Raw genomic sequence first — 20561 nt, forward strand, 5'->3', positions numbered from 1 at the left:
GCTTAAGGTCACTCAAACGTTACAAAACCTTTATTCCATACAAGGATTGCTTCGTAGTATCATAAATAATCGATAGATATAGACTATTTACTAGAAGTAAGAACAGGACACAATACTGCATAACATTTTCTAAATAACTTTGCGCTGAACGGTTACTAATGTTACAGGTTTTCAAAATAGATAGTTTTGTCAAAACTTGGAATTCAGCATTTTTACGCATTCTCCTGTAATTTCTATTAGAAACGTCCCATTTCTAAAATCTGAAGTTCCTAAGAAAGCTAAATATATGTCAATTTTAGAATTTAAAATAATACTACCAATAGTAATACTCTTCATACCTAAAAAATTCACGGTATAAATCATTCTGGGACTCCCTGTGTACAGTAACTTATTTAATGTTAAAACTATTGAGCAAAACCTTTAATTCTGTTAAAATTCTACCATTTAAATACGTGTATTAACACCCGTATTACACTTGCTCACTATTTTGGAAGTGTTTACGTGCTATAATTTAAACACTTTCGTCAAACTTTGAACATTTACGTTATATTTTAACACTAAAACGCGAGTTCACTCAGTATTAGGCCACGCGCGCATCTCTGATCCATTTCTAATGTGCTTTGTTGTTCTAAATTCCTGTATATTGCATATTATTAGACATTTCATGTCGTCGACTTATTTATTATTCATAATATTTTGTTCATATTGCCTTGAACATTATGTTATATTCTGTCTTCATATGTTCGGACATGGAAATGAGATTGGGTAGTGACTCGATCGACTCCCGAATCGACCGCTATGACTTGAGTCGACCCGTGACTGGGCATGACTTGTGACTGGACTTCTTATTTTATTGGAAAGTCACCCAAATTATTTGGTTCATAACCATTGGTCTTCAGACTGGTCTGTTGAAAATACATGGCATATTATGAAACCGGTGCCTGCCACATGTACCCATACACGTAGGGATTGAATTTGATAAATTGATCCTAGTCCTGACAAACATCACGAGTAAAGTTACATGAAAGAAAAATGCATTTTGCCGAAATGTAATAATGTAACTAGTCACATCAAAAGTACGATGAACTGCCTCAATTTTGTCTCATAATATTAGTTGATAAATACTGCTTAATCATAGAATAGAATTAGATTTTTCACACTCCCTTTTGATGTTGCTGGTCAGAAATATTACCTCCTGTATGTACTGTAAAAATAAAATATAACTCAAGGTGCTTAATCATTTGTGGTAAGTTGGGTATTTAGCGGGTTCGCCGTCGGACAAGTACCGGTATAGAACTGTCAAGCTTTCGTCAGGAGTAGCTCTGACTTCTTCAGGTTAAAGTTCCTAAGTATGAGACACGTAGGCCACCTCTTGCCTACTGATGGCTCTGAAAAGAGCCGTTCATTGAAGACTGTCCCTTGTGAACAGCGAAAAAGCAGACCTCGCCTATCTGCTAATGTTAAAGTTTTTGGTGGCTCTGAAAAGAGCCGTTCACTGAAGACTGCACCTACGTGATATTATTTAAGTTGGGTGTCAATAAACGAAGTGACTCAATAATCCAGGAATCAGACTCGAATCAACTTATCCACATTCACTCAGCTCCGCTCGAACTGCTCATTTAAATGAATCGACTCGACTCATGACTCGACCCCTCCATGACTCAAATCGAATCGTGACTCTTACTTTCAAGTTTGCATGGTGGAAATTCAAAAATATTGTTTTGGCAGTCAAGAACTTTCAATAACTTATGATTCTTCTGTTGAAGGCAGTCGGTCCCTAACGCTGCAAACACAATCTGAAAAAAAAACCCACAAAAGTTAGAAAATCTTTATCAACGTGGAAATGCATAGACAAGCTGTGGGTTACATAAACAAATTTATTGATTATCACTGGCATTCTGCATCTCATCAGACGATGACGTTTCAACGGGGAAAACATTTTAGCGGAGGGGGAAATCCATTCTCCGTGTTCTCAAGACCAAATTATTGAGAACAGAGGTTCTCAAGTACCTATTTTTGACAATTTCCGCGGGACAAACCAACCAAAATAAAAGTAGAGTCCACAGGGCTCGATATTTACACGTACCGGAATTTTGATGTCTATTACGAAACTCCCGTTTTATCTTATTTAACAAAGGCTTATTGTGTTCTTCCAGAACTATCACGAGAGCTTCCGGCCATCTTGATTCCGTCCTCATTATTGTTCTTATGAACCATTCAACTGCACGTGTTTCTCCTTTGTTGCGTCTCTCCGCTTCAAAATCATTTGCATATTTAGAATCAAAGTGACGAAGTTTATTGGAAAATACGTTGGAAATGGTGTTGAATGGAAGACTCCGTAATTCTATCATGTGACTTCTGACAACTTCTGTCCAAATACTTCGATGTAGTTGTTGTTCTATATAGGTAGCAAAATCGAAGAAAATTAATTCCAAATAAGGTACATACTCTCTATATAAATACAGTAAATCACTCCAACGTTTTTAAAAAGTAAGAAAAGGAGAACATAACGCGTTTAGTGACGTGACCTCGGGATCGTGACCAGTGGAATCGTAGAAAGGTGTGGTGAGTGAGAATTGTTGGAAATCCTAACAATCTACTTATTGGTTAATGAACGCGTATTGCTTGTTGGGAGATAAATTAGACAAAATAATGCACACGCGCTGATGTTGATGCGTACACGAGCCCCGAAGGGGGAGTGCGTTAGACGCATCAACAGCAATGCAAGTGCATTATTTTGTCTAATTCATCGAGCAACAAGTAATACGCCTTCATGAACCTATTTCATACACGAGAAGAAAAAACACATGATTTTTGCTGTTTTATAACAAAATAATAATTAGTGTCACTAAAACTATTGGAAAATTGAACCAAATACAAATGTTTCATGTTTCCTATCAACCCGCCTGAAAAATGAATCAAACCTACGCGACGCGAATGCGTACGAAAGCATTGCGCGTAGTATGTGGAGTGCACATTATACACAATCAATGCATGGTTTGGATTTTTCTAATGCTTGTTCTGATTGGTTCTCGCTATCTAAGAGTGTATGAAACTATTATATCACCACCTCATGGAAACCTTAACTAGCAAAATGGACGGTTAATCGTATCCCAACCGGCCATCCCTTATTGTATTAAAACAAATAGTTAAAACAAATAATTATTCTTCAACCAATATACCCTTGTATTTAAAATCTGCTAGAACAATAGGTCAATTTAAAAGAAATCTGGTCTATCTTCAGACAGTGTAATGCTTATTTTTTGTGGTCAAAAAATATGAAACAATTATAATCTATAATCTTGTTGATTTAAATTGCTATTGTATTATAAGTTTATTGAGCTTACTTGCTACATATTTGTACTGTTTTTAGTAAATATGTTTTGGGTTTGTTGTTTTGGTAGTATTTTTGTAAGGTAGTATTTTTCTCAGTTTTGTATAGGGGGGGGGGGTTCAACATTTTGCAGACTTATTGCCTTTCTTTGTACCTCCTCCATCTTATTGTATTTTGTTATTTTCCATTTTGTATATGTTTTAAGGACATGAAGGATGGAAATAAAATAACTATGAACTCATAACCCTTCTGCAACCTGCCAACATTGCCAATGCAACCCGCAAATGAAATGAGAAACCCACTTTCATCTTCGTATTACCAACTGTAAAATTATCAACATCAACAGCATGAATATGATGAGTATTTGGAAATACTTACCACTGATCTCATCGTCTGACATATCAGGAGTTTCCACCGTTGGAAATACAGCTGCTAAAACATAAATCACAAATATAACTTGTTTAAAAACACGAATATGGGGTACGTTAAAAAGGTACACAATTATGGCAAAGCAAGTAGAAATAGTTTTAGAGAGGCTGCTCTAGAAATACATAAATCTTAATGAGGCTGCTCAATGCAAGTCAATTGTTTACTATAGTTGTTGTTACGAAACGATATGATAGAAATTAAATTAAATCTTGCATGAATAGTAATTTTTTAAACTTCATTTTAATGTTTATTTTTTCTACAAATCGTGCAATATTTAGAATAACAATGACGAAAGCCAGCAATGGTGGACCACTGAATTGTGCAGGAAACACAGATACGAACATCTTTTCAAGTTCTCTTAAGGGGTATAATCCATGCGTGCAGTCACGCTCGTTTCTAACTGGAATTTCTGACAAAATCTTGTCCGCGCAGTTCTTGCCGTCAAGCGCGCGTCAAACTAAAAACTGCGTGGAGTGTGCGCCGGTCGCTGGTAAGAAGTTCAGCTACGCGCGAGTATCGTGTTTTCATCGCTATTTGCCATACGATTTTTGTAAAAGAAAGAAAGACAAAAAAGAGTAAAAGAAAGAAAGAAAGAAAGAAAGAAAGAAAGAAAGAAAGAAAGAAAGAAAGAAAGAAAGAAAGAAAGAAAAAAAAAGAAGAAACAAACAAAGAAACAAACAAAGAAAAGAAAAGGAAGGGAGAAAGAACAAAAGAAAGAAAGAAAGAAAGAGAGAAAGAAAAAAGAAAGAAAGAAAGAAAGAAAGAAAGAAAGAAAGCAAGAAAAAGAAGAAACAAACAAAGAAAGAAAGAAAGAAAGAAAGAAAGAAAAAAAGAAAGAAAGAAAGAAAGAGAGAAAGAAAGAAAAGGAAAAGGAAGGAAGATTAACAAAGAAAGACAAAGAATGAAACAACAAACATGACAAATAAAATTACGGAATAAAGGGAAAAAAAACAAAGACCGAAGAAGGAAAGGAAAGAAATAATTAGTTTAAAATAAAGCAATAGGCCTAGGCCTAATTAGACTCTGTATGCGAGCCCATTTCAGAAATTCAAAAAATGTATATTTCATGAAAAAGAAAATTATGCTGTAATTGAAATGGTTTTTTAGGCATGTTGTCCATTTATAAAAGGCCGCATGATACCAAACGGCCTGTTATCTTATTAACTAGTATTATATGACATATTTATTATGAAGTAGTTTTTATATTATTGATTATAATGAAATTATTTCAGCAGTATTTTAAGGTAAAATCATGTAATTTGAAATAAATATCACATGAAATCAATTTTTTATATAAAAGGTATATTTTCACATCTAACATACTTCGCATGCAACTGAATAAAACGGAGATAAGTGGATTGAACCCGAACCCAGTTAGGCCTACAAGCCTAAAATGTGATATTTGAGTAATTCTAAAAATGATATATAACGGGATCCGTCTATTTTAAGTCCATAATTAAAGGCCTATTCAGTAATCTCAAAGCTGCGGTGAAGGTGTAAAAAATTAACATATAAATTGCCTATAAGTCATTAAAATTGTCATGCGAAGCAGAACAGTGAGAAAAAAGGCAATACTTCGTACATAGATACTTTGATATCAAGAGGGTTACAAAACCGAACGAAAATCACCTCCACGGTCATGTTGCAGGTGTTTGTCATATCACCTGCATACGCGGACAGTTGAGCGCGTATGAGCTGCGACAAGTTTTCGCGAGTGACGCGCTATATATGTCACACTGGTATTTTGAACCAAAAAATATACCATTTATGCTCAAATTGCGAAAAAAGTAACTCCGTGACCCCTATTTTTTATTAGCTTTAATGAAATATCCTATCAGTGCGCATATTATATCAAAAAATAAGCAAAATTGTTCGGGTAGATTTTTTGTTACAATCGAAAACATGTCTAAAATTTCCATTTTCCCATAGACGCCTGTACAAATTTCCCCCCAAAACAGCCTTTTTAAAATGGTTATTTCTCGAAAACTAACTCCGTGACCCCTCTTTTTTATTTTTGATATTCGAAGTATATCGATGAAATTTAATTGGTACGAAGTTTAAGAAAAATCGTTCGGCGGGATCTTGTATGGATTATACCCCTTAATCAAGAAAACCTCAAATTGGGAATGTTTGATCTACAATCACGACAATAAGTCTTGGGACAGCTTAGAACCAGGAGGGTTGAAGCTACACGTAGAACATTATTTGAAAAACATCCATCAAAATGTACGTGACTGGGGATGGAAACAAGGAGTAGAATTGACCACGTGTCCCAACATATTTTTTCCATGATTGTAGGTCTATTCCAGAGATGTTTCTTACCCGTACCTGCTCCGTTATTTCCCGGAATGATTGGTTCCATCAGCAATTCATACAGATACTTGTGTACATCGTGCTGCCTATCTGCGCAAAGTGCTTGTAACAGTCTATTGGCTGACTTTAGTTCCATCCTAGATAACTTTTCTATGAAAACATCCGCTGCTCTCTGAGGATGATATTTATAAGTTGAAGTTATTTCTTCCTGATCAGGGATGGTCATGTCAAGAAAATAACTGAGGTAATCAACGGTGAGGATTGGTTTAAGATGTGAATGTACATCATGTTTGTGTAACACATTACGCCACTTCTCCAAAAGAGCCAATTTATCTACGATAAAGCACAATGTAAAATAACGGAATTGTAAGTAACGATAAAAAAAAGGGGGGGGAACGAAAATACGGTTCAACCTTATGTCAAGAGGCTCTGTTTTCAGACGTTCTAAGTATTAGAGCATGCAAGTGGTCATTACATTTTTACACGCTAACAAAACGTGCCTATTCGCTGTCGAAGTTATGGAATAATATACCATAGCAATAGATGAATACAATTTTTGAATATATCGCCCTGCACTACAAGAAGGATGCACTCATCACCTGTGTATGTCTGCAATAGATTGAATACAATAACGCTCTTTTCAACAATGTTCAATGATACTTATCTTACAGCTGCGAGTGATTAGCATTTATTTGACATCTATGATTCAATGCATATGCACCGCGTGATTGTTATAGTGCAGGGCGATCTATTCAAAATTTGTATTCATATATTGCTATGGTAATTAATCCTGTTACATCATCACTTACGAGGGTCAGTCAGTGTGTAATGAGAGTTAACTTGTAACCCCATATGAAGAGCTTAGTTTAAAAAACCCTTACATCCAGAATATCCACTTGCCGAATTTTGAGAACACATCAAAAAATCATTTAAAAAAAATCACTGATATATGTATCGGGGTTTGCAACAAAAGCAGTTTTTGGTGGGATGCTCATCCTGACCAAGCATCGCACCAAAAACTGCTTTGGCTAAAAAATCCCTTATATCAATGATATTGTTGATGATTTTTTTATGTGTTCTCAAAATTCGGTAAGTGGATGTAAGGTGTTTTGAAACTAAGCTCATCATATATTGATTATTTTCATGGCATTTCTCTATGAGCATAATAAGACACCATACTGTTCATTTTCCTATACATAATACACAGTACTCTCACCATTGACGCGTGACCTCTACAAGCAGTGTATGTTATAGGTATATGGACATTGCCTAGTTAACGTCACTGTGTGAAAAATAACCGGCCAATATTTAAAGTACTCTCTGATATTCTAGAAAATATAGTTTTGTCACATGTCCTAAATTTTTAGCTAATTTAGGTGTTTGCAAATATTTGCACTTTGGTGTTTTAGTGTTATTGTTATAGGTATTAGGGCATTGCCAAGTTAACGTCACTGTGTGAAAAATAACCGGCCAATATTTAAAGTACTCTCTGAAATTCTAGAAAATATAGTTTTGTAACATGTCCTAAATTTTTAGCTAAATTAGGTGTTTGGAAATATTCGCACTTTGTTAGGAAGGATATGTAAACGACAGATAACACCAAAGAAATTATTTCCAAACCGTGTTAAGTCTACAACCATTATGTTTATCATTTTCAAGAATGCTGGTTAACAATATGCAGAATATTGTCTCATTTCGGAAACAAAGGCCCACACAGTATTGTTACCTTGCGTTTGCTTTATAATCGTTCACCCAACTGAAACTATAATACCAGCTCATTGCGATATTGCACAGGTAAAACAGAAACATGTGTTGTGTGGATTTAACCAGAGAAGATCTGATTTAACATAGTTGAGCTGTTTTCAATGAGTGTTATCTTGGTTTAATAGCTTTTAATGGGGTTTAAGTCCTGCAAAGGTCGTGGTGAATTCTACTGCAGACAAATCTGCATCATGCTGCACCTTTGCCTTTCAAACAGCACATGTAAAAATTATTTCACACACTTGAATACGTAACAGCATGGTAACAGTCACTGGCTGAAAATGAGTCGTTTTTGTTAAGGGAAATAAGAGGCTGAAAAGAGGTGTTGTTGTATAGACGAATCCAAATACACGCATTCCTACACCTGACTAGCAGCCTTTAGTTGGGTAGCCGTCGGCTACAATGCACTCAAAATGTGAAATGATTCGGCCTTGGCGGAAATTTTAAACTGCATTCCATCACCCGTTTTACACCTTCCGCGAAAACACAGGTAGACAAAAGAATAACACAATACAGTCCCCTTCGACAAAACACACAGCATGGTCTATTCGTTGTTGAAGTGACATAATAATCGGATTAACTATACGCGGTATCTATGCACTGATGTACTTGCGAACAAAAGGACTATGTATATGAATAGATGCGACGGGATTACCTGCGGAATTATCTCCATTATATATATTATTAGCTATTATTCTATTAACCCTCCTCGTCCTTGCATCTTCTCTAGGTGTTAGGCGGCTTTTATTTGCACAATCGGACGCTCAAAACACCAGGTTGGTGCTAGCGGCTACCCAAAGATGTCCGACCAAATCCTGACCATGACTTGGCTACTTGGATTCGTCTATACCTTTGGAATAATAGTAGTAGCATAAGACATACATGGTATCAGTTTCTGTTGACAATATTCGACGTACAGCTCAACTTTGCCTAACCAGACAGTCCATGCCAAAATTGTTACTACACCTTTACATTTCATCAAATCTCTTTTTGATGTCTGTCATTTTGAACATCACACTTGAAAGATGTATGCTATGTAGAAACTTTATTTTGCAATTTCATAATTTGCATATTATTAGCATATTTGCAAGAAAAAACATGAAAATCAATAAATACCTATATTTTTCACAATTTCAATATTTTATTAGAAATTAAGCATGTAGGCCGTTTGTTATGACTTGATGAATGAAGCTGTTAAAACAGATTTTGATATTTTTCCTTATTTTTCCTTTTTTGCCCCAAAATGTGTAAAAATCAACATTTTTTGGATGACATATATTTTCTTTGAATATTTATCAAATTTCTTAATATAGGTATAATACAGTGCAGAAAAAGATGTCAAAAAAATCTGTTAAAACAGATTTCCAATAAATTGTTCCATTTTCCATTTTGGGTTAAATACTCAATTTTAATGCGCGGGATATTTGAAACATAAAATGAAAACATGTCCATTGCACTTTTTCCTCGAGATGTACTATAATATCAAGGTTACGGATATATTATAATCCTTCTTATCTTCACTGATCCATCAGATACCTATTGTTATGAATGATCAATGAAAAGGTTCAGAACTGGGCTACTAATGGTCTGTGAAGTATCTATAGTTATTTTCATGACTGTGTCAACTCAAAAATCATGCAAGGTCGAATGTAGGAAAAGTATGATCAGTTGAGCTGTACTAAATAGGTTTCAAGGAACTCAAACTGCGCTCTATTCTTCCGATTCAATATACGGTACATGTATTACTAATGTTTGTCATGTATAAAATTAGAAGTTTGATGATTTTGCACTGACATCCTTACACTACTTACCTCTAGTATTGACTGGAATCTTTATGAGCTGTGGACTGGTGCATGGTATCCCAGTAACAACTGCTCCCTGTTGGTCACTCTCTAACAAAACCAACAAACCAAAAACAGTTTAATATCAATGATAAAATATTGTATTGAAAATATAAAAATATTTTGTCTACTTCTAACCATTAAGAGGGTCATAACGTAAAATAATTTGGAGAACGCCAACCAGATACTGTTATAATTGAATTTGATAATGTTCGTCACTAGAGTGATAAACATTGTAAAATAAATTATATAATTGTGTTGTTAGAACTAGTACCTGTGATTGAATCGTCCACATTGGCTAAACCATCTTGCTGACTTCGTGATGCCACTTCTATACCACCCGTTTCCATGGAAGGTTGACCTCTGACAGGCGAGTCCTCCAATGGCTGTACTTGATGTTGAGATGATGTCTGGTCTGATGGTTGTCCTTGTTGAGATGTAGCAGCATCATGATTTGCTATTTCTTTAGGAACCATATACGTGTTATCCACACAGGTGTTATGGGTACTTGGAGTCTGGGTGGCTACTAAGGGCGTGTTGGGTACATCATACAAATGATTGTTACTTAGTGCCAGGTTGACCCCTGCATTTGGCTGGTGTGCAGGTTGGTGTCTTGAAAAGAAAAAATATCATGTCAGATGTAAAATTGATTAAGATAGCTAAAGATATTGAATTTAAAATATTATATTGATATGATTGACTGAGAGAGACGATTCTGCCAATTGACATGCTTTAACGTAGTCATGGTAAATAGCCATTACAATCACGTAATTATAAAAAAGCCAAAAAGGATAGCACGTGTTTTTTATAATCATTTAGAAAAATCTTCTATTCATTCACGTGGCCGTTCTCCCTCACCTCTCAGCACCCTCAAGCAACTGAAAGAACAACGGCCTATTTCTAGGTCCCCGTCACCCATTTTTCTACATCAAAATTCGAACGTCATATTTTTCTCATTACCTCAGTAATTTAACGCTCTGGATATTTTTTGTTTAAATGATATGAACAAAACCGTAGTGATTTGTGGTAACCACAACGGATATACGGATGTACATGTATTATCCTATAGGGCATTGTTATGCATCTACATGTTTTTGCTTCTCATATCAAAATCGCTGCAGCAGTACATCTCAAAATTAAGAAACATATTGTTTGAATGGTAGACCTCAATCTAAGATAGAAAAGAGAACATGAAAAATCGAATCACGCCTCTTTATGGTACTGATTACAAAGCGACTTGTCATGATTTGACCATTTTTTCTTTGGCATTGTCTCCCGCTAAAAATATCACGAAACTACTGAAACTGGCAATATTATCATGATTACATCACGTCGGTGGATATTACTTTCATGAAGTGTTTATCGGTCTTGACATACCTCTCTTTCTTAAGAAAACACAGGGCACATGCAATTATAACAACAAGAAATATTGCTAATATCCCTCCTATCATAGCTCCTACAACTACGTAATTGTGTTGATTGTTGTTCCCTGGATCTGAAACAATTAACATCAAGTTATGCCATAAAAGTTGCGAAAGTAATATTGTTAATAATAATATACATTTTTGTATGCGTGAATTCTTGATATTGATGGATGGAAAGTATACCGTGCATGTAACCTGGGCATAAATCTAATAATTACCTGCTTATTGTACACGATCATCCCAATATAACAGTAACGTTTTCCTAATAGAACATAATGTTCTGAAATCGATCATTATTTATTTACTTCCTACAGTGCTTAATTGTATTTAAAATTATTTGATATCAGAAGGACGTTCCCCGTATTCAGAATGCAATTTGGTGTCTAATGTGCTCCCAGATCCCATAAAAATACGATGCAAACGTCGCTATCCGAGCCCTTGGATTGTACCTTCATGATTGCCCGCATCTTTCAGTTTACAGGTAGGTTTGTAACCAGACCAAGATAAATCCTCTAAACAATGCACCTCCGGGTCACCGACAAGGAAATACGTCTTGTCACAAGAAAATGTAACTTTTTCTCTAGGTAGGAAAAGAGTTTTTTCCGAATCAGTTGGAATGACGTGACCGTGTTCAATGGATCCAGGATGTATACAGCTCGGGATTGTGGTGGACGATTTAGGATTGCCAAAACTTGTAGTGGTTTCTGGAGAGCTTATTTCTAGAAAATAGAATCAATTCAGTAAAGATAATGAAAGACAGAATTAGCCTTATAGGTCTGATATAAATGGATAGGATAAGGAGGAGATGACAGTCATTTGTACCTCGAACTTAAGAAAACCAACGGCATCACATTTTCCAGACAATTAAATAACTGAATGACTTCGTTTCACGGATCTTTTAACATGGATATTTTGTTATACCTGCACGATAAAATTGTCCAAATAAAAAAAAAATACTGCCTTGGACACATTATTTGTGTGTAAAGGATACATCATTACCCTTTATTATTTCTTGCGTAGGATGGTTATACATCGATATTAGAATAGACAAATTGACGAAACTGCAACAAATACCTGTGCAGCTTTTCCCGTCTCCCAAGAAGCCATCTTTGCACTGACACAAAAAGCTTCCTACAGTATTAGCGCAGTCTGCGTTGCTGTCACACATAAATGGTGACTGTAGGCATTCATTGATATCTAATGACAAATGGAGACAAAGTACATATAATTATTATCAAAAAAACAGCATTAGGCCTATACAGGTGATTTGTAAGAGCTTGTCGGACATTAGTCAGTTTTCATAATAAACGAACTCTCTACTTTAAAAGAAAACGCACAAGTTGCTTCAATATGATGCCAATTTATGTCAATAATCGTCAAGGCTGTTCAACTTGTTGTCCGTCTTACCAACGTTTGTCCGAAATAAATTACCCAAATAATACATCTAAATCCAGTACGTTTCCTCGCCATCATTTTGCTCTTCTAAATTTATATCGAATAAATTATTCGTCTTTTATCCCAAGTAAAATAATATATTTAAAGTATAATAATTGAATCATAAATGTAAATATAAATATATATTAGAATATAGTAGGGTAAGGAAAAATTACAACAAGTACCTGTGCAGCTTGTCCCGTCACCAGAGAAGCCATCTTTACACTGGCACGTGTAACTTCCAAAAGTATTGATACATTTTGCGTTGGTGTCACATACGGATGGTAACTGCTGACATTCGTCGGTATCTATAAGGTTCATGTACCCAAAAGGAGAAAAAAAGATTCACGTTTACTGCACTTTCATATAAAGCTAGTCAAGTTTTATTTCAAGAGTTCATTCAGAAATTTAAAAAAATCTTAAAATATATCACAACAGCGATTTCAACTCAACAAAACCCAAACAGAACCTAAATTCACAAGATTGTTAATTATGTTGATGACAGGAGATACAGCGTGCAGAAACGCCTTCACCAAAACGTGTTCCTCTCTAATTACCATCTTCCTTTATTTGTTACCACCAAGAGTAAAAAAGCTCTAACACTTTTTTTCAGATGTGCAATATTTAATTTGTTATGTGACTTTTTTGCAGTAAGTTCAACCATGCCAAAATAAAAGCAAACAAAAAGAGTAAAAAAGAAAGAAAAAAAAACATATAAAAACAAAGGTGTGCTTGTGTTAAACTTTCGTTGTGCGATATTTTGATGGTTATTCACTCTTGACAAACCTGTAACCATGCGATCATAAGTTAAGTTGCTTTTAAGATACGATGTTCAAACTTGGCAGACAATTACAAGACGAATGAATAAAAATATCAGAAAAATTGTTTTGTTTTACCATCACCAAATGCGGTCAATTTTCTACCTTTTTATAGGACACCTTATATTTTACTATAATAGCATTTTACTAAAGGCGCAAGTGGTTTTGAATTAGTGTGCTCAGTTTTAAATGTAGTATACAGAAGTAAATAGCGAAATTTATTCGTGAGGCAAATAATTTGTTTTCAATCAGTTTTTAATTTAATCATTTTTTTTTTATTTCAATCAGTTTTTAAGCAACAAATTCCAAGTATAATAATTGAACCGTAAATTAAAGGTTAACCTGATTGACAGCCTCATCCCCCCCCCCACTTCACCCCATCAGATGCAGATTTTGACATTAGGTAAAAGCTCATATTTTCCCATTAACATATTGAAATTAGGCATAAATCGGTATATTTCCAAAGAAATCGTAAAAAAATGATGAATTAGTCTCGAATAAGTTTGAGACTACTTCAACACCGATTTGGAACACCAAATTTCAATATGTTAATGAGAAAAATAGGATCTTTCATTTGATATCAATTTATTATATGCTCATGATGATTGTCATTAATAAACGCATTGTAGTATCACGCTGTATAAATGTCAGTAATTCCATAAAGAATTTTTCACATTTACAAGGAACATTTAGATGTTCTTTTTGCATTAATGAGTGAAAGGGACAACATACGTTGTACGTAAGTTTAAAAAAATTATATTTTCCAAGTATATCAGGTCACTTTCCTTTAACATTTAGAATATGTAACAAATAAAAACATAATTATAAAGATTACCTTCGCAGGTTGTCCCGTCACCAAAGAAGCCATCTTTGCATTGGCACATGTAACTTCCCACAGTATTAGTGCAGTCTGCGTTGGTGTCACATACGCGTGGTAATTGCTGGCATTCATCAATATCTATGTACCCAAATGGAGAAACAAGGAGGAAAAAGTCTACAATTTTACTGGCTTTCCAGGTAAATAAATAGGCAGTATTTGTAAATAACATAGCAGATACTATCATTTTACTAAAGAAGCGTATGGTTTGTCTAATTTTAATTTACAAAGCAGACGCTGGGCTTTCATTTCGGAGAGGGGATTGGTAAAAGTGTTTTTAAATATGTCTTGTATGCTGTACTTTATTAATGGTTTAATAGTATGAAACAAATTAATAGCAATAATTTACACACGATTAACCTTGGACATCATCATGCATTAAGTTTTCTTTAGTCGGTCGTTACTTATTCCACGTAGAGTAAATTATTGTACTCTTAATTGTTGTAATGTACAGAAAATGGGAAAGGTTAAAGATAATAGATAATTGGTCTACCTTCACCGCATGTCTTCCTTTGCCAGCCAGTTGACACGCAATGACACGCATATTCATTGACCATATCTGCAGATAACCCTAAATGGGTCACCCCATTTGACGTTTACACTCCCTGTGTGGAAACCATACCATCATGACCATGTCTTCCATAGGTGGTTTATGGATTTCAACTGGAATAACCATTTGGAGCAGACCGGGGGAGCAGACGACCCTGAATAGGTGAGTCCATTTGAAGTCTTAACCCCCTGTGTGGACGATTGAGGTAATGTCTTACGATTTTGAAAGCAAACCTCTTTTCATAAATTATGGCTTTACCTTGAAAAATGTGCAGTCCTCCTGCACGTCGAAATATGCCTTGTCCTACCCCTGTAGCAAACCCAGATTCCTTATCTAGTTCCACTAGTTTAGTAAATAGCCAATCGGACCAGTAGACGTAACCGTTATACACTCCGATATCAAAAGGATGAATCGTGGTCCCTGTGTATATGTTCGATCTTCCACTTCCATTGAGATAAATAAATTCTATTCTGTCGAGGCCAGCGTCACACCAATATAACCTCTGATCTGTTGGTAAAATGTAACGATGATTGTTAGGCAATAAATCATGTCATATTTTGATTTAAATTATTTGTTATTAATTATTTATGCATAATACAAGAAAATGAAGAATATTATAAGACTACTGTAACAGTACACATATTGAGCATATTGAGTGCTTCTGATGAAAGTTAACTTAATCCAGGCGCCATTATGGAGTCTGAGCAAATAAGTTACAGATCCAAGCATATACTAACAAGTATTATTGTAGACCAATCTACTGTATAGGCATTTACGCTTGTTTCGTATTAATTTAGCTTTCATCAAAAACACTATGCTTGCAGACGAGGTTTTACGGTATATGTAGTGGAGTAGGCCTACTTTAAGTATTCAGAACTAGGTCTATGAATATCAAATTGTTATACATAGATCACAGACATTCAGGTCTTCATATATTCCGTAGAATTCCATCTACAAGCAGATAATCTCTAAATGAGTTTTTTTTGACGACAGAGACAAAAGGCAGACACCCTCCACAAAAATATTACAATAGATTGGTCGTATAATAGTACATGTTTGTACAGCCGCTACCACTGTGACAGTAAAAGTTATAGTTTTGTGTATTGATATGTTCATGTTCACGAAAGGTGACAAGTTTTCTAATGCTGAAACATATTTTACCTTGATAGTCAATAGCTAACCCATTAGGATATTGAAGATCGCTACCAACTAGTGTTGTCCTATCGCTTCCATCTATCCGACCTCTTTCAATCTTTGCAGAACTCCCCCAATCAGTCCAGTAAAGATACCTACAAAAGAGAAATGGTCTAAGTTCCAGTAAAAAGTGCCTTGCCTGGGCTTTGGAAAAAACGAAGGATTCGTCTTTGCGTTTAAAAGAATTTCCAAATTCCGCCATGTATAAATCACTAGAATGTGCACGAGATGTCACCATAAGTGGGACCTTCCATTGGTAGCCTGATTTGACTTATTTCATGCAAAGAACATTGACATCTACTACATAATGTGAACTCGATAGCATATTGGACAAATGTTCAACTTACATATTGCCAAATTATATTGTTTCTTCAGCGATGTTGCAATCCTATTGGCCAGTGTGTAGTGGCGTAGCGTCATAGGGGCAATCAATCTGAAATGTTTAAAAATCCCATAGGAATATTGCCGAAAAATGGCCTGTGCCCCCCAAACAGACCCGGTGCCCCCCAATCATGATTGGTGCCCCTTCCCCCCACGATGACCCACGCTGTGCCACTGCCAGTGTGGGTATTTCCATTTAAATGTGAGAGTGCATAAATACACACACTGGCCAAAAGTATATAACATATTCCTGAGAAAAGAAGAATTCAACAACTGTAAGTGCAACATTCGTCCGATATCCTTTCGATTTTACATTACGTACTAGGTGGCAACAATTAAACATTCAGCATTAAATAAAGGAATGCGGGTGATTACAGTGGTATTTGTAGCTAAAACAATTCAAAATTCCATATTATTCAAACTTCCACATAGCAATAACTACACCAGGTACAAAAAGAAACCCGTCAGTTAGAGTCATCCTTGCTGTTCAACAAACCCTCAAACCCCAAAATCAAAGTTGCATTAACTGTGCCTGTTTACATTGTGTGCTTTATTTATTGGCCCGTGGTGCTTGTGTGCAATATAACGATGCGTTCCTATTGAAAATCGTTAAAGTTGCAACTTTTGATTTTGGGGTTTGAGGATTTAGAGGCGCATATCTTGGTTAATTCCTGTTCGATTTTCCCGAACAGGGCGTCAAATAGGAAAGCAAAGTCAAATTAACAAACTTTCAGAATAATCCAAAATTATCAGGTTGTTGAACAAGCAAGGATGACTATAACTGACGTTTCGGTCCCCCGTTCTTACCCTGCATTTGAATCAACTACAATAGCTCTGGGTTTTTGCAGACCAAGGTGAAATAGGGTTTGCTTGTTGCGTCCATTCAGATCGGACTTTTCAATCGTGTCAGTACCATTGTCTGTCCAATAGAGCAGCCTATTTTCTATATCAATAGCAAGTCCTTCTGGCACTATAATAGATAATGGAAAACGTAAAGAATTATGAATTTGGATTCTTTTTTATGGTATTTCATGTTATTTACGGTTCTGATTAATTTTGTTATATATATTTTGCTGCGCTCATGCCAATATCCACGCACCTATATATCTACATCTCCACACATACACCAACCCACCCCTTCTTGTAACTATCTGCAAACGAGGACATTAGGATATCTAATCAAGGACATGGATCTAAACGAGGATATCATAATTATAACTGACACACTAGCCTAACGGCATGAACCGCGGACCCCTATTAATATCGATATAGTTTTACTATCTAATCGAGAATTTTCTCTATACAATTTATTACATCGTAATTTTACGTTGTTTGCAACATGCTGGTGGGAAAGACTGAGGACGTGTCCTCGGTTGGAGAGTTTTGACTGCTATCACGTGTGTATCCAGGAGGATTCACTCGGTCGGACATCCGGGAACATTGTCCCCTTCGTCCCCTTTGCACAAGCGCGCATAGCAACCAGCTCGAGAAAGGGGAACTGCACATGCCCACACTGGTTTTACAAGGATATTTCCCCTTTGTGACGTCAGCCCGACCAAGAGAATGTCCTTGTTTACAAGTAAATACCAACATACCAAAGACCCTTGACAGGCTAGCATTTCATTTCATATTTATGGTATTATGATGGAAGTTATAGATTTGAGATTTGAGGAGTTCCATGGTGTTAAAATCGATGAAATAATATGACAAAGTATGTTTTATTTTGTCTTTATCTCAAGAATGGTTGTTTTTGAGTTATGAGCTATCTTACCATCCAAATGTTCTTTATTACTTAAATTAAAACTGATTACAAGTTTATTTTGGCTCAGTCATGAGAAATAGTGACTTACCAGATGACATAGGCATCTGAACCACAATCTCCTGGTTTGTCCCATTGTTTAAATACGCTCTACTAATGGTGTTTGTGTCCGTGTCCGTCCAGTAAACCATCTGTCCTATAGGGTCATAATCCACTGCAGTAGGTCTAGAGACATTATGGAGTGGAATCGCCACCAAAACCAGTGATTCTATTGGTCCACTCCAGATTTTTCCTTCCAAGATATCAGTGACAATTATTAAGTCATCTAAAAAAGGCAATATTTTGACACAAGTTTAGAATAAGGAATAACTTTTCCCACGATTATAACCAAAGACATAAACCTTATCATGATGCAAATCTAAACAAGAAACTTATAAAGGGTATAAAAAACGTACCACCAATAGTTTGTAGAGAACTTTGTTTTCAAACAGACCCACCTAACCTCACCCCCCTATATAAGGAAACGCAAAAGCATTTCAGCCCTTATGGGTACCTATAAGCTATCTTTTCATTATTGGATCCACGATTTAAACCCCACACAGAAATTGTACCCCCAAGCTATTGCTGCAACTTACACAGTACCCCACAAGAATGCTAGCACCGGATCAACCAACTACAATTACTAATTATTTACATGTAGATGTAATTAGGGCAGTAAAACTTTAGCCTTTCCTGGTTTTATCTTGTTTTTTGGTGTGTCATGAAATTGATTGCTTTATATATTTTAATATTGATAATAACAGGCATGAAAATAAGATGACATTCGGATTAATTTAATTTTTATCGTTACGTGAAAGGTGTTTTTTTTCGAAGTTGTAAATGCAGGCGATACCTGTCCATAGTGCAAGTATACCAATATCAAGATACCGTATATATAAACAATATCAATGGCGCCTTACCTGAATACCCACATGTTATGTTAAGTAGCAATACAATTACTGCCAAACGTGCCATTTGATTGGATTAGTCAACAGGATATCTCATAGAAGTAGACAAAATACAACTGACACCTGTAAAATTTAAGATAATTAAATATAGATCAAAAGATAATTTCAGCTGAATTTACTTAAGAGTTAACTGTACATTAAAAGTTTGGTTTACATTTAAGTTACATTTAAATTTAAGGCGACGCAATCTTTTGTAGGTCGAAGCAACCAAAAAATCAATCTTCATTGTCTAAATCAATATATTATTGAAGAATAACACTTTAATGTTTTGCAAAATTTCATTCTACAAATCATATACTTTGAAAACTTGCTTGATTTATTGTTGTTAATGAGTTATGTACGTTTTACAAAAGTGTTGTTGTTTCAGCACTCTTTACAACATAATTCAAGAACCACATGACCTACAGAAGTATATCTGTGATATTTGAATTCGCTCGCTATGAAATGATCAATGCACTTTTTGCCAAAGCTCGCGTATCCCTACGATTTCCAAGTTGTTGTGAACGACCAAAACGCAACAGTTTATAAAAGTTGCTAACCTTAACAACTGGAGCATTGCATTCGCCAAATTATTCTATTTAAAACATAACACAGTTTGTGCTTAAGACCGGGCTTAAGGCATGGTACAAATATCATTATACAATACTACACAGCAACACAGCAATAACGTTAATCGATCATGTGTATTATATTTAAATTACCTAAAACATGTACAATTTCCTCGTAGATTTGAATTTCAAAGTTTGATTTCCATTCAGCGTTGATTTTAGTTCCCGTCTCAGTTGAACATGGCCATGACTGTGTCATAAAACAGTTCATATTCTTTATTGTTTTGTTTACATTTGACCTACCTGCACCACCGAGAAAACTCACGTACATATGCATATATTGCTACATGTTTAGCGAAGTGCACCCGAGCCTAAATGTACAAAAAATATTAAGACTCGGCCTTGAACCTGCTATATGCATGACCGACTACTTCAAACAACAATCTTAATGTCAAATGCAAAACGATGACTCATCGATATCTTAATATTATTGTACTTGCCATAATAATTTACCTAGTATTGTGTTGGTACTATCTTGTAAACAACCGAAATTTAAGTTTTGAAGCGGAACTGGCAAAAAAAAAACACATGTTTGTGCCGCACAACGTGTAGCGGCATAGTCTCAGCAGTCAAAATTAGCTAATTAAAGACCCTTTCAAATGTTTTAAAAAATAAAATTATTTATAAATTGCTTAAAAGTGAAGCATAGGACATTAAAATTGTTATTGGTATTTTTGAAATGAATAATTTGGCAAAAAACGAATAAAACAGTAGAATTGGCGAAGTTGAAGCCCCATTCAAATACTGGTATTTGTAATTTCATACAACTAGTCCAAATATTTCCACTTACTTGCAGACGTTTCGGAAACTCACCACAGTTTACTTTATCGA

The 20561-nt window shown here is 35.3% G+C and overlaps 1 protein-coding gene across 3 annotated transcripts; it reads right to left on the reverse strand.

The window, feature by feature from the left end:
- Positions 1-1135: 1135 nt before the first annotated feature.
- On the reverse strand, positions 1136-19962 carry LOC140140795 (uncharacterized). 3 transcript variants are annotated; one of them, XM_072162553.1, is made up of 17 exons: positions 19824-19962; positions 19075-19185; positions 18207-18440; positions 17164-17326; positions 15943-16070; positions 15040-15288; positions 14190-14312; positions 12722-12844; positions 12177-12299; positions 11552-11821; positions 11056-11173; positions 9953-10290; positions 9649-9729; positions 6092-6409; positions 3713-3763; positions 2087-2398; positions 1136-1796 (listed from the first exon to the last, which is right to left on the reverse strand). In XM_072162553.1, exons 2-17 carry the CDS (start codon positions 19127-19129, stop codon positions 1747-1749), a joined length of 2736 nt encoding a protein of 911 aa, XP_072018654.1. In that variant the 5' UTR covers positions 19130-19185; positions 19824-19962; the 3' UTR covers positions 1136-1746. The 3 variants fall into 3 exon arrangements, with proteins under 3 accessions (XP_072018654.1, XP_072018653.1, XP_072018652.1); XM_072162552.1 differs by having other exon boundaries at positions 3713-3766; positions 19824-19961; XM_072162551.1 differs by having other exon boundaries at positions 3713-3766; positions 6086-6409; positions 19824-19961.
- Between the last annotated feature and the right edge of the window lie 599 nt (positions 19963-20561).

Source organism: Amphiura filiformis, chromosome 19, assembly GCF_039555335.1.
Source record: "Amphiura filiformis chromosome 19, Afil_fr2py, whole genome shotgun sequence".
NCBI lineage: Eukaryota > Metazoa > Echinodermata > Ophiuroidea > Amphilepidida > Amphiuridae > Amphiura > Amphiura filiformis.

What these genes read in the sequence shown, in the direction of transcription:
- LOC140140795 (XM_072162551.1), bottom strand. Translation starts at nt 19,129, where the DNA reads ATGGCACGTTTGGCAGTAATTGTATTGCTACTTAACATAACATGTGGG. An exon ending in AGGACTGCACATTTTTCAAG is followed by an intron (nt 14,313 to 15,039) that starts GTAAAGCCATAA and finishes TTGGGTACATAG; the next exon opens with ATATTGATGAATGCCAGCAA. An exon ending in TGACGGGACAACCTGCGAAG is followed by an intron (nt 12,845 to 14,189) that starts GTAATCTTTATA and finishes TGAACCTTATAG; the next exon opens with ATACCGACGAATGTCAGCAG.